Source organism: Budorcas taxicolor, chromosome 10 (genome assembly GCF_023091745.1).
Source record: "Budorcas taxicolor isolate Tak-1 chromosome 10, Takin1.1, whole genome shotgun sequence".
In the NCBI taxonomy this organism is placed as follows: Eukaryota; Metazoa; Chordata; class Mammalia; order Artiodactyla; family Bovidae; genus Budorcas; species Budorcas taxicolor.
This window is the reverse complement of record NC_068919.1, coordinates 35,345,522-35,371,767: the sequence shown is the minus strand read 5'-3', so window position 1 is coordinate 35,371,767 and position 26,246 is coordinate 35,345,522. Positions and strand designations below refer to the sequence as shown.

Here is a 26,246-nt window from a genome sequence, read left to right as displayed (position 1 = left end):
TCTGAATAACCATGTACTGCCCTGCAGCTAAACAAATGAGCTACAAACCCCTAAATTTCTGAGAATGGCTCTGAACTTCTGTCTTAATTCTCCTCACTGCAAACATTCTTTAATTGCCTCATTCATACAAGGTGAAAAACATAAAAACCAACCTTGAGATAAGCTACCCACTACTCTAGAGCTACTTGGTGATTCTACCATAGGGCCCTACTGGCCTTGGTTGTGAACCTTTTGCTATGCTCTCCACAGTTCAGAAATAGAAATTTTCGAAGTCATTCTTAACCATCTGGCAACTCTGGTACTGTTTCTTAAGTCCTGTTTGTTCCAATATAGGTAACTGTGGAAGCATCCACACTCATACCAATGTCTATGACTTGCTGCTGACTGAAAGCCAAACATTCTTGTCTCGGATAACTCACCAGACTTAACATGGTCTCCAGAAGGGACAACCAGGGTCCCAGGTGAAATGGGACTACTTGCTGCCAAAGAAAACACTTCTATGTTTCTTTCACATGATCAGGTAGGGACAGAATAATCCTAGTTCTGAGGACTATTTGCTGAGATGAAAGCCAAGTTTATTTTCACCTTGAAATGCTTTTAGGAGGTAAGGAAAGACTTTTGTCATTTACACATGTAATCCTAAATACTGAAACACCTTTGTATACCAAAAAGCAATTTAACATTAGAGTTTGAAAAAAAACAAAAACCATCCTAGAAGGATAGTCAGATTTCTAAATCATAAACAATGAGAATTTCAAGTCATTTTTTTTGGATGGGGGGTGCTGTGCTGCAAGGCTTGCTTCCACAACCAGGCATTGAACCTGTGCCCTTAGCAGTGAAAGGGTGGAGTCCTAATCCCTGAACTGCGGGGGAATTCCCAAAATTTTAAGTCTTAAACCCTAGGAAGACAGGGCTCCAAATGTGAACTTCGGAAAATTACTCTATTACTGTATCATTAAGGAACTACTACTTTACCTTTTTTTCAACACCTCCCTCTTCTCTATGCGGTTGAACAGTTCTTGTTCTCTCTCCTTTTCTGTCATCTGTTCCAGACGGGCCCTGTCTTCCTCATCTCCCATGAGGTCTTCTCCGTAGCCATCATGGAATTCCTCATCTTCTGAGGAAGAGTCTGAATCTGAACTGGAGGAGGAGCTGTTGCTGTCAGAATCTGACACTTCACCTGCAGCACAGGCCCAAACACAAGATTAGGTGATGCTGCAGAAGACACGTGTTAATAATCACTCCTCCTCAGCTCTCCTAGGTGAAGCGGAACATGTTCATCTCACTTCCCTGGTGAAAATTCTTGGCCTGCCTTTGGCAAACGCAAACACAGGTTACAGAGATTCTAATGCAGGGACTCCTCGTGGGTTTCCTGTGGGTTTCAAGGACCTAACTAATGCTTTGGAATTGCATGTATTTTTCTTGCTTCATTCAGATTTTAAACAGATACTGAAAAGATTAGAGAGGCTTACAATAAAGGCAGAGACTATACTGTAAATCAGGTACCTTTCCCTGATTTCTGATTCTGCAGCTTTTACCACGTAAGAGTTCACTCCCAGGTCTGACTTGACTCACCTTCCTCAGGAGCTGAGCTCTCCGCTGAACTGTCTTTGTCCGAACTGCCTGAGGAAGCAGTTTTATTCGCTTGTTTCTTCATGGCTCCTTTCTTCTCTATTTTTCTGGCTTTTCCTTTCTTCTTATTTTTATTGCTCCCAAAAGTCCACTACAGGGAAAATTGAATCAGGAATTTTATTGAGAAAAGTTGTAAGATTCGAGAGTTAAGAATTTCCGATGTTCATCGAAATAATTTCAAGAGTCTCTATTGCTTTGAATCCATAAATACACTTTTATAGGAAGAAAGATAATGATTTTTGAAATTTTACTTAAAACTTCGTAACTTTTGGTTTATACTTTCTTAAAGACAGTAGATAATTTATACAATGAATAAAAATTAATAACTTTTTATCAATAGAAAAGCAAGTATGCCATCTTAATGGCAAGTCAACTGAGTTAACTAAAACTCAGTACAGAAAACAGCTTCTAATGTTTCCTGTGGCAGAGAGGTCAGTAATTGCTAGAGGTTGGTATGTTGGGTTTCAGTACACAGTGCATAGTTTAGTTCTGGAGTGGGTCCCAGGAAGGCAAGGGAATAAAGCATGTTAGCAAGAGAGAACTTCAGAACACACAGAGAGAAAAGGATGAAGGCCACTGCTTGGCATGGACAGTAGCACTGGTACCAACTCCAAGAAGGCAGAAAGCATATAATAGATCATTGAAAAATATACATGTGTGTGTATCTTTTTAAAAAAATCTGCAATATTACACTACAACACAGTGCTTAAATCGGATCATAAATAGGAGATCCCATACATCTAAATACAAGGAACCTGCGATTTGTATTATCAAAGTAACAGGCTGGCGATACATAATCACTCCAAGGCCAAAAAAATCACCTTCATCAAGCACTTGATAAGACTGAAAGACCATAAAATCATTATTAAAATTCACAGAGACTATTTAGTTACATTAAACCATACCTCCTTTGATACTGTAACATCAGTTTAGGAGAATGATTTTAGGTGAAAAGTACTTTACTTGGAAAAACTTCATTTTATGTACTCTGAAAATAATCTTTATAACCATCATGGACCTTACTGTATAGCACAGAGAACTATATTCAACATCTTATAATAATCTATACTGGAAAAGAATCTAAAAAAGAATATATGTATATATAGATATAGATATATCTGAATCACCTTGTTGTACACCTTAAAGTAATACGACACTGTAAATCAACTATACTTCAATAAAAAATTTAAAAAACTCAGTAAAGCAAACTCAGACAATACTAAATAAACCAACGAACAACCATGGAGGGGGAGGATAAAAAATAACATTTATCTTTCCAACATCATAGATTGAATTATAAATCTGGCATTGACATAAAATTTCTATATCTAATATTTTTTAAAAGCACCAAGTCTTTGTTCCTTCTATAATATGATCATTATAGAACCTATCTAACAATAGCCAAGATCAGAAGTAAATTTATTTTGGAGTTTTTTAGGGGGTGTGGGTGGCGGGATAGTCCTGATGAGGTTTCCATCTTAGAAATGCTCCAGATGAGCTATTTTTAAGAACCACAGTCTGTTAATTTACCTTGATAAAATACTGTGAAAGAGTGCTACTTTAATCTTCTAATTTTTCATTTTAATTTACTCAGTTATTTTAACTGCTACTTTATTTTTGTACTCAGGAGCTAGGAAGAAGGGACAAGTGAAAAGAAAACAGCTAAATGTTCTAGATGATACCTTAAGTGAATAAATGACATATTAAGTAATACACCATTTATATATTAAGTGATATATAGTTAAGGCAACTCTATAAGTGAATTTACTTCTCAAACTTTTAATATTTCAACACTTAGTTACCATTTAGAAACAAATTCTAATGCTTTTAATGGCTATGTTTCAACCATTTCAAATTTTAATCATTCCAGGATGATACTTTCTAGGTCATTTTGAAAGAATCCAAGAGGCCAAAGTGATCAGTTTCTTAGTTAACTGAGCTAAAATATATTCACTTCCTATGCTAATAATAGAGATATTACACTTGTTTTAAGAAATATCCCAACTAGGCACATGATAGTCAATAAATATTGATCATGAAAATGAGCATAACCCATCTCTTCTAAGCAGGGTGTCTTTTCAGACTGTACAGAAATCCCTTCTTTGTATAAAGAGGTCCCTTTGTACTTCTACCTGAAGGTAATATGGAAAGGCTCAGAACATAAAGGCTGAGCTCACCGAGGTCACGTGTATCAAGATGGGCTAGGGTCTACTTCTGCCCACAGATTAGTATTACTCATCTGCAACAGAGTCAAATTCTGAAATCCTGGGTGAGGGCAAGGGGGGAGTGTGTAAGAGCAAAAAGGGCTTAAATACAAGGCCACACAGGTGAACTCAATTCAGGAAGTGCTAGAAAGCTATGTGTGGAGAAGGCAATGGCACCCCACTCCAGTACTCTTGCCTGGAAAATCCCATGGACGGAGGAGCCTGGTAGGCTGCAGTCCATGGGGTCGCTAAGAGTCGGACACAACTGAGTGACTTCACTTTGACTTTTCACTTTCATGCATTGGAGAAGGGAAATGGCAACCCACTCCAGTATTCTTGCCTAGAGAATCCCAGGGATGGGGGAGCCTGGTGGGCTGCCGTCTATGGGGTCACACAGAGTTGGACATGACTGAAGCAACTTAGCAGCAGCAGCAGGTAACTTTGGTTTTAAAAATAAAACTTCTTATGAATACATCTTTAATAACAATATGTGTTCATTATATGAAGCTTCGGGGAAAAAATAGTATTTTTAAAGCTAAGAAAAAAAAATCTGTATTTCTACCACCTAAAGGTAATCACTTAAACTATGGGGCCCAGTCTCATTATTCCTATTTAACATAGAGAAAGAGACTCAAATTGGTTCTGATTGGTCTCCCAAAAGATTTTTTTCCCCTGGATAACAGGTCATATTTGTAATATTTTACATTTATTCCTATAATCCAGAGGTTTCTGAGTGTTTTCTTGGTCTAAATACATCTAAAGTACATATTTTAAATATTTGCCCAATACCTCTCCTCTCAAGATCACAGAACCTAATAAACCATAAAGGAGATGGTCAAGAATTCTGGCAGGCAAAATCAATGTAGAAATAATCTTAACCCAGCCATTAGCCCCGGTGAAGACAATGGCAACCCACTCCAGTACTCTTGCCTGGGAAATCCCATGGATGGAGGAGCCTGGTGGGCTGCAGTCCATGGGGTCGTGAAGAGTTGGACACGACTGAGCGACTTCACTTTCATTTTTCACTTTCATGCATTGGAGAAGGAAATGGCAACCCACTCCCAGTGTTCTTGCCTGGAGAATCCCAGGGTGGGGGAGCCTGGTGGGCTGCCATCTATGGGGTCACACAGAGTCGGACACTGAAGCGACTTAACATCAGCAACAGCAGCCATTAGCCCAGAGATTGACTCATTCTGTTGACTCTAAGAAGGAAAACTAATTCTTTCATTGCCAGAGGGTGGTAGTAAAGGGAGTCTAAAGAGTACAGGATAGGATTAAAGAGATACTCTTGGGCTCTCTCCAACCAGGAGAGAGCAGAAGAAATGACCTGGCTTTTCTTAATTTGCTTTGGGAACTATGGCTATAATGAATGGCAAGCTCTGTGGTGACTTTAAAAGTGCTCTAAAATGCACCACAAAGAGGACAAGAATGAGAAAGCGAGTGCCTGCCGATTTGCATCCGAGTACAGAACCAGTCTTCCCTGGTGGCTCAGATGGTAAAGCGTCTGCCTGCAATGCGGGAGACCGGGGTTCGATCCCTGGGTTGGGAAGATCTCCTGGAGAAGGAAAGGGCAACCCACTCCAGTACGCTTGCCTGGAGAATCCCACGGATGGAGTAGCCTGGTAGGCTACAGTCCATATGGTCGCAAAGAGTCAGACATGACTGAGCAACTTCACTTTCACTTTCACAGAGCCAGAGAATCCCCTGAGGATAGCTGCTTAAAAACAATCTGGAAAAGGGAAAGGATCAGTGGATCAGTCAGGACTCATACGCACTGACATCCTGCTCTCCCCTGCACTCATATGCAAGCAGGCCCACACAAAACACCAGGGAAGCATTATGTACATATGCAGTGATGGAAACCTAAAACAGCGACTAGAAGTAAGATGTTTTCTTAAGTAATAAATTAAAAGAAATTAGCACTTTGACTCTCACTCCTGTAACAGATACTCTAATGGATGGCAATTTTCTAATAATACAAAGAGGGTTGGGAACTACTACATCACCCTGTATCAGACTGAGTGTGTAGGGTGTATTATAGGCAGGTCCCTACTCTGGGAAGCAGCTGACCTTCCTGGCACTCAGCTGAAAGACAGGAAGGAACATGGGGTGGGGCGTGGCTGCTTTGGACTTGGGTGGCATTGACATGCTGCATATTCTGAGTATCCTGGAGACAGAAAAGCAATTTCTTCAGCATTTCAGAGAGGTTATCTCTAATGGGCAAGGAAGATCATATTCTAGGTCTCAGGACCCAGAGTAGAAACCACTGCAGTGCAGTTATTCCTGAAATGAATTTAGAGTGAAATGACATACTTTGAGGTAAGTAGGGTTTAAGAATAGCTGGGCTAGCGATAAACTACAGGAATAGAGGTTCAAAGAATTGGAATAAGGCCCAAGCCCTCAACTTGAGACTGTTTTCTTACCTGTAAAGAAGGAATAATACTTGACCACATATCAGGGTAGTGTGAGACTCAAAGGAGACTGAATGAAAGATGTTTAGAGCACATCAGAAACCATGAAGCTCTATATAAATGGAGGGCACTATTTTAAGATGGGAAGAGGAAACCAGATCCTCTGTGAGCCTCTGTTCTCTAATCTGTAATAAGGGAATCCAAATGATCTCTATGACCCCTTGGAGTAGGATTCTATATGAACTGAGTATTATACTAAAGGGAAGCATTTGTCAAAAGGGTTCAGTAGTCATTATTCTAGATCTAAACAGTGGCCGATAGAGAGCTGTGTGGAGAGGGCATGGTTCCTGATTTAGGTGGTTTTCTTTCTCCCCTTGAAGATAGAAAAGGATCAGCCAAGCTAAAGAGTAAATGCAAATGTCAGCCTGAAGGACATGAGGAATAGCAAGTTTTCTTTTTCCTTAAAAGAAATTAATTACTTTGAAATTAATCACAGTACAAAGAACACTACTATACCTTATAATCAAGCAATCATGCATATTTAACTGGAAAACACACTCAATCACAAAAATCACAATCACAAGAATCCCTACACGCAATCACAAAAACTTACAATGTGGTTGTCGAGATAAAAAGTGAAACAGAAAAGATACCAAAAAACAAAGTAAAATATAATCAGTACTCCATTGCACTGTGTGGTAAGAGGTGTCAGAATTTGCTGTACACAGTTTAAGCAAGTGGTCCATGAAAATCACTTTATTTTTCTTATGATGAGATTTTTTTGGTCTCTAGAAAATGAGGTGCTACAGTATGCTAATCTACATAGCCAAGAACCAAGAAGTACGTTAAGAAAAAAAAAGCTTATGAGCAATTCAAACAGCTACTCCTGTTAAATTCAAGAAGAATATTCACACAAACTCTATGGGGCCCTGGCTTCCTGACCTCAGAGATCAGATACAGGAAGCCGGAAGCAGAGCCATCACTAGGAGATGAGACAATGGCCACTGCTTACCTACAACAGTGGGGGGAAAAGGAAAGGCACCCCAACCTGCGCTGGTATTCTGGAAGTCATTATTTCACAGGACAAGTACTGCCATTCATAACCATGACTGAATCAGCTTAAAAAACTATATTTGACAAAACTTATCTGAAAGTTTCAAATATAATAAACTTTCAAGAGTTTAGTTTTAGTATTGGGATAATTCATCTCCATGGAACATCTTTTTCTACAAGTATTGTGTGTATGAAAACCTTACTAAATGAATATACACACTGAAAACATTAGTTTGGCGGTGAAGGCCTTTATCGGAAGTACGTGCTGATTATTATCTGCATGGTAAAGCAGTAACAAAACTTTGCTCTTGGGTATCTCGGCCAACTTCGTGGAAAAGTTATTACTAAATGAATTTTTTAAGTAAAAGTAGTATCCTTTTCAAAATGTCCTATTAAAAATATTGGAGCCAGCAAGCAATAAATAAAGTAGTGGAATAGGAGTGCAACTAGATCAACCTGGGAGCGCCCAAAAGATTAATGGGATAAAAGGGAAAGAGAAGAAGCTTCAGAAAGAAAGAAAGTAGAAGACAATGGAATGGGGGAAAGCAAGAAGAGACCAGACTTTTGAAGAGGTGGTAAGCTGGAGCATGAAGTTCGTCCAGGAGGGCTGACACAAGTTCTAGGGAAGAAAAACCTGGTGTGACAAGCAGTGAATAACAGGGCTGGGCCCGATACTTTTCTTTCTCAAAAGTGTAGAAAACAGGGCTGTACATGAAGCTTTATAAAATAATCATTCTCAGTCAGGCTGAGGGTATTAGAACATAAGTCTGATGTCCCCTTACTTTGTCTAATGTAGTTATATTCTGCTTTGAACAACAACAAAAAAGGTTTTCTTGGTATCTAACATGATTTTTACTGGTACCAAGTGAAAATCTAGGCTTTCTTCTTATGTCTTACCTAGATGCAGCCATCTGTTTCCACGAGACCCACCATGTTTCTAAAAAGGACTCTGAACTACGCGATTTAGAACTCTCTTCCTCCTAGTAGACTTTTGTTTCAGCCACTTTTTTGTTTTTAAACTTCATCTCATGAATGAGCACTAATTCTCTTCCTTCTAAGCTTGTTATTTTTCTTCCCCACCACTCCTGTCTGCACCCTTGGTGGTGCTTCTCTTATCAAATGCGCTCAAGAAGGGGCAAGAAATGACGGTACCAAAACGCCACAACACAACACTATAAACTACCACTGCGGTGTGTTTCCCCATGTCCCAGGCACGGCCAATGAAAGGTTACAGGAAGAGTTCTACTTCTTATTTTCTCATGTGCCCAAGGTATGATTGAGAATAATTCACTCACCAAAAATAATACCAAAGCATATTTTCTTCCATTAAAGTTAGGTATTCCCTCCCCCCCGACAGAGAATATAAATGAAATCTCTACTATTCCCTCCTGAAATGAACGTTTTCTTTCTTTTTTTTTTTGACTATACCACACAGCTTGTGGGATCTTAGTTTCCTGACTAGGGATCAAACCCATGCCCCAGGGAGCAGAAGCACCGAGTCCTATCTCTGGACCACCAGGGAAGTCCTCGTAATTGAACCTTAATATCCACTGTACCCACTTTTTCTGGATAGGAAACTTTCATATCTTCTTTGCATCTCCCTCCCCACTCCTACCAGTTAGCTAGATATCTTCTTATTCTAAAGTCAGTGCGTGTCTCTCCTTAAGACAAACCACCCATTAACCTAACTCAGTTGTTCCTGACAAATTTTCTGTTCCAGCAAATCTGAGGGGAACAATATGATTCTTTCTATCTGTATTTATCATTGCTAATGACAATGAACCATAAAAGAGTCACATGGGAGGGGAAAAGTGTTGGGAGGTATACATGGCAGCCATAAATCTGAGTTTACCATACTACTGAGTTCTCTAGTGGTTGGTAGGATTTTTTAAAAAAGGCTTTCTTAATTGTCGAAAATAATGAAATATTCACCCTAACTTTGTAGTGCTTTGTGCTTAAGCTAGTAGCCTGGGCCAGAAACTGATAATGCAGACCAAAAAAGAGGCACCTTTCAGAATGGCCATGAAACAGAGACTGCTATTTCCAGTGAAGGGTGAGCAGACTGGAGCAGAGCTGCAAGAAGCCAGTGAGCCTGGGGGATGGGACGTGGAGGCAGCTACAAGAGCTAAGAACTTTGCGGGGGGAAACTTACTCAAACTTTAATTCCCTACTAGACAGGGTGCAGCCTGTCTGTCAGCTTTTTCTCTAGTAAGTACAGGAGTAGCTGGTAGCATTCTAAGGATGAAGACTCAAGAGTTGGTAAGTAGCTGAGAGTGACAAAGCTGGAGACATGTTTATGATGCTCAATCTACCCTAGCACATATTTGGGCTCCTCTAATGCTGTGAGTTGATACATACTCTGACCGCTTGATAGAAGCAGTTCAAAAGGATGAAGGGAATCCTTGTAGTAACTGCATACTCAAGAGTGATCTAATGATAGTACTATGGAGCTTCAAAGGATAGCTACTGATTTTTTCCTTAAGGAAGTACAAAGATCATAAACATGCTACAGGGTATTCCAAACACAACACAGATTTGGGATTACACTGTAGCAGCTGACTTCTAAAACATGGAAAATGAAAATAGTTAACGTAGGAATAGTGGGGAAGGGAATTATTTCAAGATTTTTCTGTTCTATTTTTGCTTCTTTTTTAATAGAAAAAACAAAGCAAATTATTTCATAAAGCCTACTGCTTTTCTAACAGATTAGATTACTTATCAATTTTAGAGGAATTACAGTTCCTCCATGAAAAATAAATGAAACAAAAAATAAAATTCACACATTTACTACCTCTTATAGTCAAAACAATTTCAGGTCTGTTAAATTATTTACGATTAAGAGAATATCACTACAGTCAATCAGAATGCAATCTTTCCTAATCTGCATATGCAGGGCACTGGTGAATACTGTTCTGGCTGTTAACTAAATTTTATTATACTAGAAAAAAAATTTTTTTTTTACTTCAGTGGAACTTTAAAACAAGATATTGTTAGTACACTGTTAAAAATATTCTCCTAAGGAGCTTCCCTGGTGGTCCAGTGGTTAAGAATCTGCCTTGCAATGCAGAGGACACAGGTTTGATCTCTGGTCCAGGAGGATCCTACACACCTCAGAGCAACTAAGCCCGAGTGCTACAACTACTGAAGCCTGTACACTGTGCTTAGCAACAAGAGAAGCCACCGTAATGAGAACCCCGCACAGCACAATGAAGGGCAGCCTCTGCTTACTCCAACTAGAGAAAGCCTGCACAAAGCAATGAAGACCCAACACAGCCAAACTATGAAATAAATAAATACAAAAATTAAAAAATTTTTAAACAAAAATTTTTTCCTAGACTACAGGGTAAGAGATTAAACACAAAGGTGATATCCAGTCTACCTCCAGGAAATTACTAAGGGGTAGAAAAGTATTTTAAATCAAATGAGGAACATGTAGGAGTGTTTCAAAGACCTTTCCCCTAATCTCTCTCTTCCATTAAAGTTCTGGATCTTTTAAGGCCTTGTTTGATGGTAAGGCAGCAGATTGGGAAAGTCACCTTGGCTTAAACACTGAACAGCTGGATATTTCTCTGTAATACCTAGACACCACTTTGGGGAATGTTGATTATGTCTACTCAAAGAAAGCTTCTTGTCTTTCTAAAGTATTTTCCACCAAAATTTGGCATTCTTGATAGAATTTCTTTTCTGACATAGAAATGGGATTAAAAAGTTGACAAAAAAAATAAAAGAGATGATGACTAACAAGTTGTGCCCCTTCTGTAAGAGTGCTAAAAATAAAAAACTAAAAAATGGTCACGGATGCACTGCAGAGGTGCCTGCTGGGTAACTAGCAGTACAGAGAACATCACAACGTGAGAGCTTTCCAGACACAATTTTCTTTCCCTAAGAAGTTCTTACAGATCTTAGGCAGGAAGGTCTCAGGTTAAGGAAAAGAGGCTGTCGGGACTCTCAGATGCCCGTCAGAGGCCCACCCCTCCACACCCACCTCGTCATCGCTGTTAGATGTCTCCGAGTCTGAGGAGGCAGCAGGCTGACTCACAGGTGGCTCCTTCTCTTCAGAGTCACTTCGCTTCCGCTTTGCCAGGGATAAGAGTTCCTGAGAGGGCAAAGTAGCCGCATGAGTTTTGTTTACAGAGAAAATACATCCAAAAATACTACAATGCCCACTTTTCCTAAATCTCTTCTACCTCTTTGTGGTTGCAATCAAAAAATACCATCATGGGAACTTTCATCACATGAACAGTCAGACTGCCACACTTCTAAGTGGTAAAGAAATGTTTTCAAAATCTGTCCTGTGAATTCCCGGGTGGTCCAGTGGTTAAGACTGTACTTTTACTGCCAAGGGCCTGGGTTCAACCACTGGTGGGGGAACTAAGATCCCACAAGCCATAAAGCACAGGAAAAAAAAATTAAAAACTCTGTCCCCTCAATGGGAGGTGTATGTCTGAAATGGAAAAGTGATTAGAAAACTTAACTGTAGGCTACCCCCATATGTGTTACTCGCTCAGTCATGTCCAGTTCTTTGCAACCCCATGGACTGTGGCCTGCCAGGCTCCTCTGTCCATGGGATTCTCCAGGCAAGAATACTGGAGTGGGTTGCCATTTCCTTCTCCAGGGGATCTTCCCAACCCAGGGATCAAACCCGGGTCTCCGCCATTGCAAGCAGATTCTTTACTATCTGAGCCACCAGGGAAGCCCCAGGCTACCCCCAAATTTCCTCTATAAGTTACAGAAGTACTGATTCTCAGGACCATGTCTACAGAGGTAATCTGCTCCCTGTCCTTAGTGGTATAGCCAATACTCTGAGCATCTTCTTACTATATATATAAAATTCACGGTAAAACTGGCATCTGCGGCGCTGTTCAGAATAAGCTGACAAACTGTTAAGTTTCTGAAAGTGAAAGTTGCTCAGTCGTATCCGACTCTTTGTGACCCCATGGACTATAGCTTGCCAGGCTCTTCTGTCTATGGAATTCTCCAGGCCAGAATGCTGGAGATCTTCCCAACCCAAGGACCGAACACAGGATGCCTGCATTGCAGGCAGATTCTTTACCGTTTGAGCCACCAGGGAAGCCCAATAAGTTTCTGAGGTAGTTTTCTGAATGCTTAAACCAGGGCGGGCAAAAGTACATTTCTGGTGCTTAACCCAGGGCCAAGCAGGAAGTATGCTGACCACTACATCAGAATCCTAATTTGATAACCCAAATATTTCCATTCACCATCTCTGCCTTGCCTGGTGATTTAAGAGATTAAAGGGGAAGAGACATGCCATTTAGTAAGTTGTGGCTACAACCAGGATTTGCTCTTTCGTATGGTTCCCCTCTCCTGTTAGTTCTCCCCAACTCAGTCCACTCAAAAACACAACAAAAGGATACTTGCTCTGGTTCTTGCTCTTGGATAATATTAATACCAGACCAAAATTATATTGCACTTACCAGATGTCAGATACTTTTCTAAGCATCTAACATGTAATCTTCACAACACCTTAAGGTAAATATCATCACCCCTCCCGATTTAAAGATAAAAAAAACTAAGTAGTAGCAAAGGTTAAGTAATTTACCCAAGATAATACAGCCAGTGTATGATAGAGTCAGGATTCAAACTAGGACAGATAAAATCCTAGTTCCTATTTCAATCATGGTTTACATTTTCCCCTTATGCCAAAAAAAGAGAAAAATACAACTAATAAATACTAGTAGCATTATTCCTTGATGATGATGGTGCTATACAACTAAAGATTAACAGCCAAGACAAAATTTTTAAAGACTGCTATAAAATATCTGTTTTCCTCTTCCAGTCTCTTTCTATTTTAGGAGTATACCCTCCTTGGCCAGAATGAGAAAATGACCTTCTCAGATTAACAGCTGACATGATCTTGTCTTCATAAGCAGTCATGAAACGTTACTCTTCTCATTTCCTTAGACAGAGCTGGCATACTAACTTCCTGAAAAGGTTTCAGATCATAAGAACACTCTCCTTTTTCATACCAAAATGGTAACTCCTACTGACCAAATACGAACTGCAACAATATTTGTGTGCTTATAGTCTTGTAAAAACAAGTATGTAATTTACATATAGTGTGTTTTATCCTTTCTTATGGACAGTTCTATGAGTTTGACAAATATAGCTGAACTACTCCTGTGAACCAGATATAGGACAGTCCCATCACGCCCTCCAAATTTTGCTGTAATTTGCACTGGTCAATAGGAGTCATTACTTTCATATGAAAAAGTAGAGTATGTATGACCTTCAGCCTTTTCAGGAAGTTAGTGCTCTTCATCTCCCTCCCTCCATCCCCTGGCAATCACAGACCTGTTTTCTGTCCCTATACATCTGCCTATCATAAAATATCATATAAATGTAATCATGTAGCATGTAGTCTTTTGAATCCGGTTTTTTTTTAGAATAATGCATTTAAGATTCATCCATGTTGCTGGGACAGGAATAGGCAGTTTGTTTCTTTTTATTGTTAAATAATATTCCATTGTATGGATACATCACACTTTACCCATCTGCCAGTTGAAAAACATCTGGATTGTTTACAGCTTGGGGCAATTATTGGTTCATGTACAGGTTTTCATGTAAATACTAGTTTTTATTTCTCCTGGATAAATGCCGAGTTATATGGTAATTTGTGTATGGCCTTTACTATTATCTTTTTTCTACATTACCTTCATGCAAATTTATAAAAATAGGAAAGATTTCTTATTTGTAATTTTTTTCTGACCCTTTGAGGTTCACAAATGCAACAGAATTCTGTTTTATAATAATACCAACTCATTATAACATGGACTTGGATATGTTGGCAATCAAATTCTTCCCTGAAACACAGACTATTACAAGCAGTAGATATGCATTAACAGTTACTGTAACTAAAGTGTTAAGATGTTAATACTGTCTTCCTGTTAAAGAGATTCCACATAATATTAAAAACCTAAGACAAATAATAAGAACCGTTGCAAGTTATCTGTATAGCACAGAGAACTCTACTCAAAACTCTGTAATTGACCTATATGGGAAAAGAATCTAAAAAAGAGTGAACGTATGTATTACTGATTCACTTTGCTGTACACCTGATATTAACACAACACTGTAAATCAAATATACCCCAATAAAAATTTAACAATAAATAAGCAAATAAAATAAAAGATAAAAACCTAGCAAATGGCTCTTCATTAGTGGACAACTGCATCTGACAGGCACAGTCCTTCTTCTACAGCATTAAATACCATATTAACAACAGCACAGAGCAGCAAAGACCTTAAAAAGTGTGAAAGGCTACTCTTCACAGTTAAGTCGTTTACATTCTGAGGGCTCATAAATCAGCTGAACACACTAATGTGCAACAGAAAGGTCTTGCCAATACCGCACACACAGATTTGTTACCTATAGGGGTGGATTTATCTAACACCAATACTCACAAAAGCCAGATTAAAACTGATTCATGAATGGGGGTAGATCCACCTGCAGCTCTCTCTTGCCAGGCCCACTTCACTGTGCCACACTGGTTGAGATGATGTTGGTGTGTGTCCATTGGTTCTCTCACCATCCTCTCTGTATTTCATCACAGCTAGTGAAAACCTCTTTTCTCGGGATTCCTCTAGGATGCCATGGCAGTGTAGGGTGCCAGCATGGTTTATCAAATTGAAGCTGAACTAAAGATCTGCTGAGAGTAATGCCAATGCCCAACACACCGCAGGTAAGGCTGTGTAGGATGCCACATCTGGCTTCCAGAGGAGTGTCATTAACACTGCTTGATATTCAACACTAAACTAGGTGGCCAAAACTCAGACCCTAACAAAGCAAGCCTAACTACACTAAGGTAATATTTATTAAAATAGTATTATTTTGGTTAAAATTATAATTTTAATCCATCAATATGTCAAGATTCATAAACCTGAGGGTTGAATTCCCCAACCCCATCATTCACAATGAGCTTTTTGTTATGCCATGTTGGGATCAACTTGTAATAAAGCAATTTAGCTTCCCCTTACTCTAAGGAAATTAAGTCTCATCTCTTTAATCAAACCTCCCATGATCACATGAAAGTGGGATACACATTCTGTACCCCAGATAAGGAGAATAAAAGCTCATATGGATAAACCTCAGAGGTTTTTTTCCCCTAATAGTTAATTAGCATGTATTTTTCACTTATTCTTTCCACAAATACAACTGATATAAGTGATTACTGCCAATTAGGGTGACCAGACATCTTGGTTTGCTCAGGACTGTCCTGGTTTTAGCACTGAAAGTCCTGAATTCTGGGAAACTCGGTTCCTGGCAAGCTGGGACAGATATTAATAGTTCCCCTGCTATCAGCACTTACTATATACCAAGTCCTGAGTAGACAGTCATGAAGATACATAATCCTTTGATCTCACAGAACTGAAAACCAAGTGAGGGGGTATATGAATAAATGATTCACTTTGCTGTTCACTTGAAACTAACACAACATTATAAATCAACTATACTCCAATAAAATTTTTAAAATAAATAAATAAAATCAAGTGAGGGAGAGAGACAAATAGATAAAGAAACAATTATATCTAGTAATAAGTGCTGAGAAGGTGGTTGTCAAGTGGATGGAACACCTATCTGCAATAGGGTGATTGCTTCTTTGAGGCAATGGTATTTAGGCTGAGACTAGAAACCTGGCAAGAGGAGACAGGGGTGCAGCAGTCTTCTGGACAGAAGTCTACAGAGAGAATAGATAAGGCCCTGAGACTGGCAACAGCTTGGCTTAACCAAAGAACTGAAAGGGAACCAGTGTGACTAGAGCTTCTTAGGCAAGGGGTAGGGGATGATGGAATGAGGCAGGTTAGAGGCGAGAAGAAACCACATCATTCCCAGGTTTATAAAGCAGGATCAGGAGAACAAATGTTATTGGAAGGCAGTGGGGAGCCTTCATCAAATGATTTTAAGCTAGGGAAGTAACCATCCCGAGAGGGCTTTTAGAAGAGCACGCTGACCAACAGGAATAGACTAGAAGGCCAGGGAAGAAGTACCGAGGGGTCCACAGCAGGGCAATCAGAGTGGATGTGGCCTGGACAGCCTAAGTAGCCACAGGGACACAAGGAAGTGGGAGGACCTGAGAGATGCTGAGTAAAGAGTAATAATTCACAGAAGTGTAAATCTGAGATTAATTCCTATTTTTTCTTTCATATCAAAATTGTTGATAGAAGAACATCATTCCAACAGTGGACACCGGTTATTTTTAAAGAATAAGGAACACAGCCAGTGTGTATACACATGTCTGTGGGATACAGGTATGCCATACATGTATCTGTACATACATGTATGTCCCATTCTGTTTTGCTAGAACTGTTTCAACAAGCATGCACTATTTTTGTAATTAAAAAACAAAAGAAAACAAACCAAACCAATGAACAAACACAAAAACCCTTCAGAATAAGTAATTCCAAAGTGACAGTATAACATTCTTTTACATATTGCATGACTGGAGCTAACTGTGGCAACTTCTTCCAATTACCAGCAAAGTGATTATAGTTATAGATAAAATACTGTGCTCTATAAAGGCCCACACTGCCACAGAACTGATAAAATAAAATCAGCTTTCAACACAATCAAAATAAAAAGTACATAAAAATCTTTAAAAAATTCTATTACTGTTGTTTATTTGTAATTGGTTCCCTCTTTGAATACTTTCTAACTAATGCACATTGGGCCTTATAGAAGAGATATCAGTATTACAGCAGAGGCTAGAGTAAGAACTCCCAATCTGACAGTGTCCTTTTTATCTCTAAGCAACCCTACTATACAGAAAAGTTAGAATCTAACTTTCTACCATGGATATGCCACAAGTAGCATTTGCTTATTCAGCAAAGATTTATTAATTGTCTACTCTGTGTCAGGCAGGCATTATTTTCAACTACCTACAATGCTTCCACTTGAGTCTCATAAGACAATTTTAATCTCTACACATCTAAGACTGAACATTTACTCTTCACCTCTAAACCTGATCTTCCTCCAGGGTTCCCTATCTCATGCCAGAACATCCTCTTCCTCACCCCCAGCATCCAATCAATCATCAAACTCACAGTTTCATAGCGTGAATATTATGTCCTATTGAATCCACTTTCTGCCGTTGTCTATAACCACACTGGTCCAAGTTAGGCATTCATTCAACAAATATTGACAAGGCACATGCAGCAAGCCAGACACTATTCTAGATGCAGGGACACTCCACTGCCCTCTCGGAGCTTCCATCCTAGTGGAACTTACCCTCTCCACCATCTCTCACCTGGACTCCTCTATCTGCCACCTAACTGGTGTCCCTTCTCTAGATTACTCTTCACATGTCAGTCTGGGAAAACTTTTCAAAAGACAAAGAGGAACACCTCTTCCAGCTTAAAATCCTCCACTGGTTTCTCATTACCCTCAGAATAGAGTTCACAGTCCTGAATATTGCTGACCTGATCCTGCCAGTGGCTTAAAACTTCTTTTCAACCTCAGCCCAGAGAGATAAATTAGACCTTATGAAACAATATCTTTATGAAACATACTTATCTTTATGAAGTCTGACATACAATTATTTTTTATATTTGATTCAATTTTGTTTTTATTTTTAATACTGGTTGTGATCCACTAAACTGGTTTTTCCATTTTCAAAGAATCCAAAGAGACTGCTTCTGCAGCTTCGCTTGGACCACTCTCTCTCCAACTAGTGATCGTAGTCACTCTGCTTCTTTCAGTTTCATGAGGGTGCTAGGCCCTTCCTGCCTCAACGGTTTTGTACATTTTGGTCCCTCAACCATGAACACTCACATGTCCCTGTACTCTTCAGTCACCTATCTCCTTGTCCCTAATCCATATTCCATGTCTCAGCTTAAATGTCACTCCCATCAGGCTAGCACTGGGTCCCAGGTCAAACTGTCACAGCATCTTTGTTCTTCCTTCCTAAGATGTAACACAAATCTAAGGAAATGACTCTCTGAGCGATTTCAGCACCTGTCCCTCCCTCTGTGCTCCCCTACTCCCAGCTCCTGGAAGGTGGGAATTGCTTCCATTTTGTTCATCCAATAGCCTTATTGTCTAGCACTGTCTAACACATTTGTTGAAAGATTAAAAAAAAAAAAAGAAAAAAATCTTTCCTTTTGGGGAACTTAGGAAGGGAGCAAATAAGTACAAACCAAGAGAAGGGGTGTTGAAAGACAGGTTTTCAGTTTTTCCTAAAAGCCTGTTATGGCTCCCACTGGACTCAACCTTCCCTGCACTATTTCTAAAGGAAAGTCAACTGAAACTGGCAGATGAGTTACATCAGGCGAGATACAACATCATGGCACATATTTAAAAACTACAGAAGTTAACACTGACACTTCTCACAACTTCATCCTAGACTTCAAACTGCTCTGACTCATGAAAAAAGACCTTAGGGACTTCCCTAGTGGTCCAGTGGCTAAGACTCCGTGATCACAATGCAGGAATGTTGGATTCCTGGTCAGAGAACTGGATCCCACATGCTGTAACTAAGAGTTCACATGCAGTAACTAAGAGTTTGCATGCCTTAATGAAGACTGAAGATCCCATGTGCTACAACTAAGACCTGGCACTGACAAAAAAAAAAAAGACTATATTAATAAGAAGCACTTCTAAATGTCCCAACTTTTATGTGAAAGATTTGTGGAAGGATACTTTATAAGAATGATATTTTAAACACATAATGTCTAAAAATAATTCCTATAAAATACTTAAGGGCCTATTAAAAAAAAAGTTTAATTTATGGCTACTTCAAGTAGCATGAGCAAAGAGGACAGGATAACACAATTACCATCATTTTAAATAAAGATGAAAACTACAAAATAACTGCAGGTAGCTTTTCTTTTTTCCTTGAAAAAGGCAGAGTAAAGTTCTTGTTATAAACACTGAGTTGTACTGACTTGAATAGACAACTTCGGATTCCTTTCTTGTCTTGGATGCTTTTCATATTACAGGACCCACTACATAAATATTATTCCAAAAGAGTGGCATATTATCTTCATATAGGTACATGGTGGGGTAAAAAAGCCTAGATTTGGCTCAAATTGTGTTATTTTTTTCCCAAGAAGCACCAAAAGCAATAACTCCATGATTTGCAATTCTAAGATGTTGAAAAAAAGGTGTGGCCAACATAAAAAATAAGGTCACTATCAGGTCAGATGTTAAAATGAATCCTTCAAAGGTCTGAGTTTTTAAAACCTTTGAAAGTTAAAACAAATTTCAAAGAACTCCAATTCAGTTACTACATACCTCTCCCCACCAAGAAGAAAGGGAAAAAACAAACAGGCCTCAAAAAAAGCATCCCAACAATTCAAATGGCTTCAGAGATTAGAAAAACCAGCTGCTTTGCCACCTTAAGGTTTGAGGTGAAGTCGGTCAGTCGTGTCCGACTCTTTGCGACCCCGTGGACTGTAATCTACTAGGCTTCTCCATCCATGGGATGCTCCAGGCAAGAATACTGGAGTGGATTGCCATTTCCTTCTCCAAGGGATCTTCCCGACCCAGGGATTGAACCTGGGTCTCCCGCATTGGAGGCAGACGCTTTAACCTCTGAGCCACCAGGGAAGCCACCTTAAACATCTCTGTTAAGTTCCTTTGGTTATGTGTGCACACACACTATGGCTGAGACAGGAAGCTATTTCTCTCCCAAACTACTTACAGTGTCTTATGAAAAAGATTAACTTGCATACAGACAGTGGTCTCAGTGTTTAACACAAATAAGTACCTGGACTGTAACTGGTAAAATGCCGTATTTTACCTCAGAGGATAGAGTCCCCTGAGAGTCTTCTGATTCAGTAGGTCTGGGATGGGAGCCCCTGCAAAGTACATCTTAAACAAGCAACCCAAGCAGTTTCATACATACATGTTCTTTCTCTCACCACCAGGAAAAACCAGTGTAGAAGGCTGACCTGCCTCACCTTCAGTAAAGACTAATTTGGAGGTAATATTTCTGACATAATGGCTTAGATTCCCACTTGGAAAACTCATAGACAAAGGATCTCCTTACTAACTGTGCTCCATTCTCACACTTGACACTCAGGGATTTGTCATGGTTTGTTCCTTTCCACAAGGCCTGCTCATTAGACAGCAAATACAATGCTATACCCCACCAACGAAGACCAAGAAATAGATGGCATAGACCAAGGCATCTTGGTGAGGTAAGGCCCAGAAGGCATTAACTTTGTTCTGAGGATTCCTAAAGACCGCAAAACTAGGCTGACTTTGAACTTCTGCTCAAGATCTCTGGGAAAACTTCTAGAGAGCACAGAACTTTTTGATTCCTCTGAAAGCCTGGCACAGGGCTGAAGAGAAAGAAGGCACTGATGCCTGTTAGGATGCACAGGAAATGGGGATTTTGATCTGGTTCCCATCTGATAAAAAGAATGCCAATGAGTTGAAAAGGAGAAAGCTGAAATTGCTGTTAAAATGTATTAGGTATTACTTACAAATTTTATGCGAATTTCTTTTTACAAATAGATAAAGTTGGGTTTAAAGTTGTAATCCCTTCAGTTTCCACTTTGAAAAAACTTTTTTGTGGATAAGGAAAAATCTTTCTGCTACAAAAGGAAGCTCTCTACTCATTTTATTTGTCAGGCTTCTGTGGAAAAAAATCAAAGTATAATTTACAGCTTAGTTCATTTATCATCAGAACAGATGTCTTAAGAGTGCTTTACCAAGGAAGCCCCCCAAATCATCTTTTAAATTGATGTATCAATTTCCTCTATTCAATCTACTTTACAAACATGCATTCGAGTAACATAGAAAATGACTATGAAACATCATTTTGCAATACGAAACACAGAATAGTTGGTATATGGAAAGAGCATAGGCCTTGCAGTCATACAGATTTGGGTTCAAATTCTACTACCAAGTTGTGTGAATCTAGGTAAGTTATATCTTCAAGCTCCATTTTTCTTATATCTAAAATGGGGAAAATGGTACCTACTTCATCAGAATTTGAAAACCTGACGATGTAAATAAAGCACTTAATTGAAGTGACTGGACGGCTCAGCGGGTAAAGAAACCACCTGCGATGCAGGAGACACAGTCATGAGGGTTTGATGCCTGGGTCAGGAAGATCTCCCCGAGAAGTAAGTGGAAACCCATTCCAGGATTCTTGCCTGAAAAATTCCACCAACAGAGGAGGTTAATGGACTACAGTATGTGCTCAGTCACTTAGTCGTGTTCGACTCTTTGTGACCCCAAGGACTGCAGCCTGCTGAATTCCTCTGTCCACGGGATTCTCCAGGCAAGAATACTGGAGAGGGTTGCCATTTCCTTCTCCGGGGCTACAGTACCCTTCTGCAGGTCTCAAAGAGCCGGACATCACTGAGCGACTAAGCACACACAACACATAGGTGACTAGCTCACCCCAGTGTTAGTCACTCAGCCTTGTCTGACTCTTCGCGACCCTATGGACTGGAACCCTCCAGACTCCTCTGTCCATGGGGTTTTCCAAGCAAGAATATTGGAGTGGGTGGCCATTTTCTTCTCCAGGGGATCTTCCTGATCTAGGGACGTTCACCCCAGGCCCTATGTAAATGGTAACTGATGTTATCATCAGAAAAACCTACATTTTAAAATTAGAAAATAGTTGTTTTTTAAGTTCTAATCCTAAGTGCCAGTCTAAACTTATCAGCCAAACTTTTACAGTCAAGAATATATTTTTACATATTTCAGGAGTCTCTCCTGTGAACATTTTCACCTTACCTTTCACTTTCTATCCCATAACAAGGTTTCTATCCCTCTGATACTTTTCCACAGGCCCTACTACTTCCTCATCTCCTACCTCTATACCACCATTTTCAAAAGAGCCCTCTTTTCTTCAATACCTCTCCAGTCCCTCTTTCTCAAAGTCCTCCCCTTTCATGCCCTAATATTTAAGTCCTGAGACCTCTGACCTAATACAGAGGACTCCCAAGAAGCCATTTGTAGAAGAGCTTTAGTTTTCAAGTGCTTGTATCAATTAATTCTTACAAATACTCAATCCTTTGTAATAACCCAATCAGATACACAAGGCTGATGTTTTATCTAGACTTTACAGTTATGGCCAAAGATACATAGCTAGAAAACAGCACAGCCTAGAACTCAAAAATTTCAGATTCTAAGTTCAGTCCTCTACTCAACTTACAGAACTACTAGCTCTTGCATATCCTTTCTGTATATAATTTGTTCACTAAACATGGGGGAAAACTCTCTTTGAATCTTCTGTTATCACTGGAGCACTGCTACAAAGGACAGCTTCCTCCCTATAGTATCTCCCAGAGTATATAAACAGTTCAAGCAACCCCAAGACAGTGAGACGTAAAGTTAGTTTCAATGGCTCCTGAACATCTTTCAAGTAGAAAGAATTCTGGGATGCTGCATGAAAAGGGCCTCCATGCCGCCCTAGATATTTCTCCACTTATGCCCACTTTCCTCCTCCCAAGAGCTTTCCTGGGTCTGACATCTCAATGGGGACCCTTAACAAACACAAAACACCCTAGCTGCCAAGTAGATTCGTGTCCACAGCTAAGTATTCTTCGCCAAGCACGGAAAGGTTGCCCTTCACTCTGTTCACACCCTCGTCTGAAAAACTTCATCTTCCACAGCCTGCACCTTCTCGGCCTCCCTCTCCCGCCTCCCACCCCCCGCACCGCCCCCAAAACCTCCCAAACGCCCGGGTTGGCGAGCGATACTTTCTATCTCTCCGTGGCCGGATCGCCTGGCCTGCTGCCTGCCGCCCCGATCTGGCCGTGGCAGACCAAGGATTCCTCCAGTTCCCCCAGTCCGAGGCCCACCAGCCTGGCCCCTGCCCCGCCTCCCCGCCCAAGGCGCCAAGTCCTTCGGGCTCCGTCTCCAGGCCCCGGCCAGACTCCAAGGGCCGCGGGCACTGCGGGGAGGACTGAGGGGGCGGCAGCGGCGTTCAGGACACGAGGCAGGCCGGGCGCTCCAGCCAGGAGGCCCGGGGCCCGACAGGCTCCCGACTCCCGTGGCCGGGACTCAGCCCTCCCGCTCCGCTGGCCCGCGCCTCCGCGGCCTGTCCTAACCTGATCCAGGTTCTCGTCGCTGCCGCTGTCCTCCGTGTCTGAGTCAATCACGACGCGGCCTTTCCGCTTCTTTACCATCGTGGTCCCCCGGCTCCCACGCCGGACGCCGCCCGGACTCCCCTCTTGCCCGCCTGCCAGTGGGACCGCCACTGCCGCCGTCGCCGCCGCCGCCGCTGCTGCTGTTCGACCCACACAAAGGCGACCGCGCATGCGCGCTCCGCTCCGCCCCTGGCCCCGCCCCCCGCTCGGCGCACGCCGTTCGCCGGGGCCCAAAGCCCCGCCCCTCCCCCCCGACGCAGCGTGGGAGGCGGGGACACCCGGCTGGGTTCCGGGCGGTGAACGACGGTGTTGTACCCAGCGCCCGCAACTGGAAGCTCTGGGTGTGTCTCTGCTGTGGGGCCGAAGCTTCATGTACTGCCTACTTGTTTTGGACTGGAGCCGCAAGCATCTGGGTCTGCTCTAAGGAGCCTTTCGACTGTCTGACACTGATGGAGTCTCGAGGGCACCGTTAGGGCCGCCCGCCTGAAAGACAGATCGTCTGGACCACGCTGAGGACACCTGTTGTGGAACGAAGCCTGCCTACCTGGGCTGTGCGAGTGACAACTGATCTGGGACCTGAAGGATGCATCTGATTTACCCAAAAAAAAAAGTAGAGGGAAGGGTATTCCAAGCAGAGAACCGTTTGGTCAAAGACATAGCGATAATAGAAAAAGTTGAGTTCAGGGAACTGAAAGTTCATTATGGCCGAACAGAGGGCATGGTGTGTGGGGATGAGACTGTGGAGGCACGCAGCGGCCAAATCATTCAGATCCTAATAAACTATATTAGGAAGTTTTAAAATCTTTCGTATTGAAAGATTCTAAACTGTAGAACGACATTATCAGATTTGTGTTTTTAAAAAATTACTCTGGCTGCAGTGTAGCGAATGAATAAAGAAGGAAGGAGACTAAGGCAGGAAAACCACGTAGGCTGTTGAAGGCGTTTTGGCAAAAGATAATGCCCTGAACTAAGGAAAGTGAAAGTCGCTGAATCGTGTCCTACTCTTTGCGACCCCGTAGACTATACATATACGAAATTCTCCGGACCAGAGTACTGTCGTGGGTAGCGGTTCCTTTTCCAGGGGGATCTTCCCAACCCAGGGATTGAGTGCAGGTCTCCCGCATTGCAGGCAGATTCTTTACCTCCTGAGCCACCAGGGAAGCCAGAACTAAGGAAGAAGCAGTGAAATTGGGGAGCAATGGATAGCTTCTGGATAATTTGGAAGGTAGAATGACTAGGACTTAAAAATTAGTTGGGAAAGGGAAAAGGTGACGTCCCAAATACAAATGATACTCAGGTTCTGGTTTAGGAAGCTGGTGGGTCCTTCATGGAGATAAGGAACACAAGTGGAGAGGATGTTTGGGAGACTGGGTGTGTAGGAGATCAGTTCAGTTTTATGCCTGTTGAGGGCAGCTGATAAGAACAACTTCACAGTGATTTCTTTGTGGGATTTGGAATATAAGGTAGGAAGCATAAGAAACAATGATTTGAAACTGTTCTCAAAAGTTTTTGGAGTCCATTAATTTTTTATTCAGGTTGTGAAGTTGAGAGTTAGGCTTGAGGCTTCCCTAAGTGTTATTGAAAAGTGTTCAGAATTAAGGTAGAGAAAACAACCCAAATAAGGCCCAACTATCTCTACTCGAAAAACCTTGTCCTAAGAGAAGACCCCTAGACTTCTCTCCCCCAGGGTATCCTTGGAACTGAGCCCATGGCCAAGGTGACCCAAAATGACCAGCTTACCTCCCTTGTTTCTAGCTACCTCAAAGGCTGGTGCCCTCCTCTGAGGACTGTCTTTAAATCTGTGAATAAAAGAAAGCTATAATATAGTCAGTGACCCTTGACTGCAATTAAGAAAGATGGGTTCTTTATTTGACTGAAATCTAGTGATTTTTCAGCAAGGGGCCTTCTAAAGCATTGTGGACTGGACTTAGTCCATGTTGAGACCAAACTGTGTCTGAAAGGAATGAATGAACATTCTGCACTCTGAATTTCCTCTTGAGTTGGCTTCTCAGGGAACCCAACCTGTGAAAGTTTCCCCTTTGTAAAATGAAGATAATGATAATATCTGCTTCTTTGGGTTTTGCTAAGGTATAAATTCGGAGAAGGCAATGGCAACCCACTCCAGTATTCTTGCCTGGAAAATCCCATGGACGGAGAAGCCTGGTAGGCTGCAGTCCATGGGGTTGGTAAGAGTCGGGCATGACTGAGCGACTTCACTTTCACTTTTCACTTTAATGCATTGGAGACGGAAATGGCAACCCACTCCAGTATTCTTGCCTGGAGAATCCCAGGGACAGAGGAGCCTGGTAGGCTGCCGTCTATGGGGTTGCACAGAGTCGGATACGACTGAAGCGACTCAGCAGCAGCAGCAGCAGCAAGGTGTAAACTGGGCTTTTCAGGTGGCTTAGTGGGTAAAGAATCCGCCCGCAATGCAGAAGACCCAGGAAACCACAGGTTCAATCCCTGGATCAGGAAGATCCCCTGGAGGCGGGCACGGCAACTCAGTCCAGTATTCTTGTCTGGAGAAGCCCATGAATGGAGGAGCCTGGTGGGCTACAGTTCATGGGGTCACAAAGAGTCAGACATGACTGAAGCTACTGAGTGCATAGCACACACAAGGTATAAATTACTTAACATATAAAAAAGTGCTTTAAATACTTCCTGGTAAAGAGTAAGTACTCAATAAATGTCTATAATTGTATAATTGGGGAGGTGAATTACAGTAGAGTGAGTAGGGGCTGGAGTAATAGTGTTGGAAATGGGAAATTTTTGCTTTTTGTATACTATGGTATTGTGTGAACTTATTACACTGAATATGGATTTTTCATCATTATTTATTTTTAATTTTAATTTTTTATTTTTGACTGTGCTGGGTCTTCATT

General features: G+C 41.2%; 1 protein-coding gene across 1 annotated transcript in view; it reads right to left on the bottom strand.

Annotated features, from left to right (window-relative positions):
* RTF1 (RTF1 homolog, Paf1/RNA polymerase II complex component) overlaps nt 1-23,535 on the bottom strand; it is a 45,653-nt gene extending 22,118 nt beyond the window's left edge. Inside the window, exons 1-4 of the mRNA XM_052646332.1 lie at nt 23,326-23,535; nt 11,286-11,396; nt 1,576-1,723; nt 976-1,180 (exon numbers count right to left, since the gene is read on the bottom strand). Of these exons, the coding sequence (XP_052502292.1) occupies nt 976-1,180; nt 1,576-1,723; nt 11,286-11,396; nt 23,326-23,535 (674 nt within the window). The remainder of the gene's footprint in view (nt 1-975; nt 1,181-1,575; nt 1,724-11,285; nt 11,397-23,325) is intronic.
* Nucleotides 23,536-26,246: the final 2,711 nt, after the last annotated feature.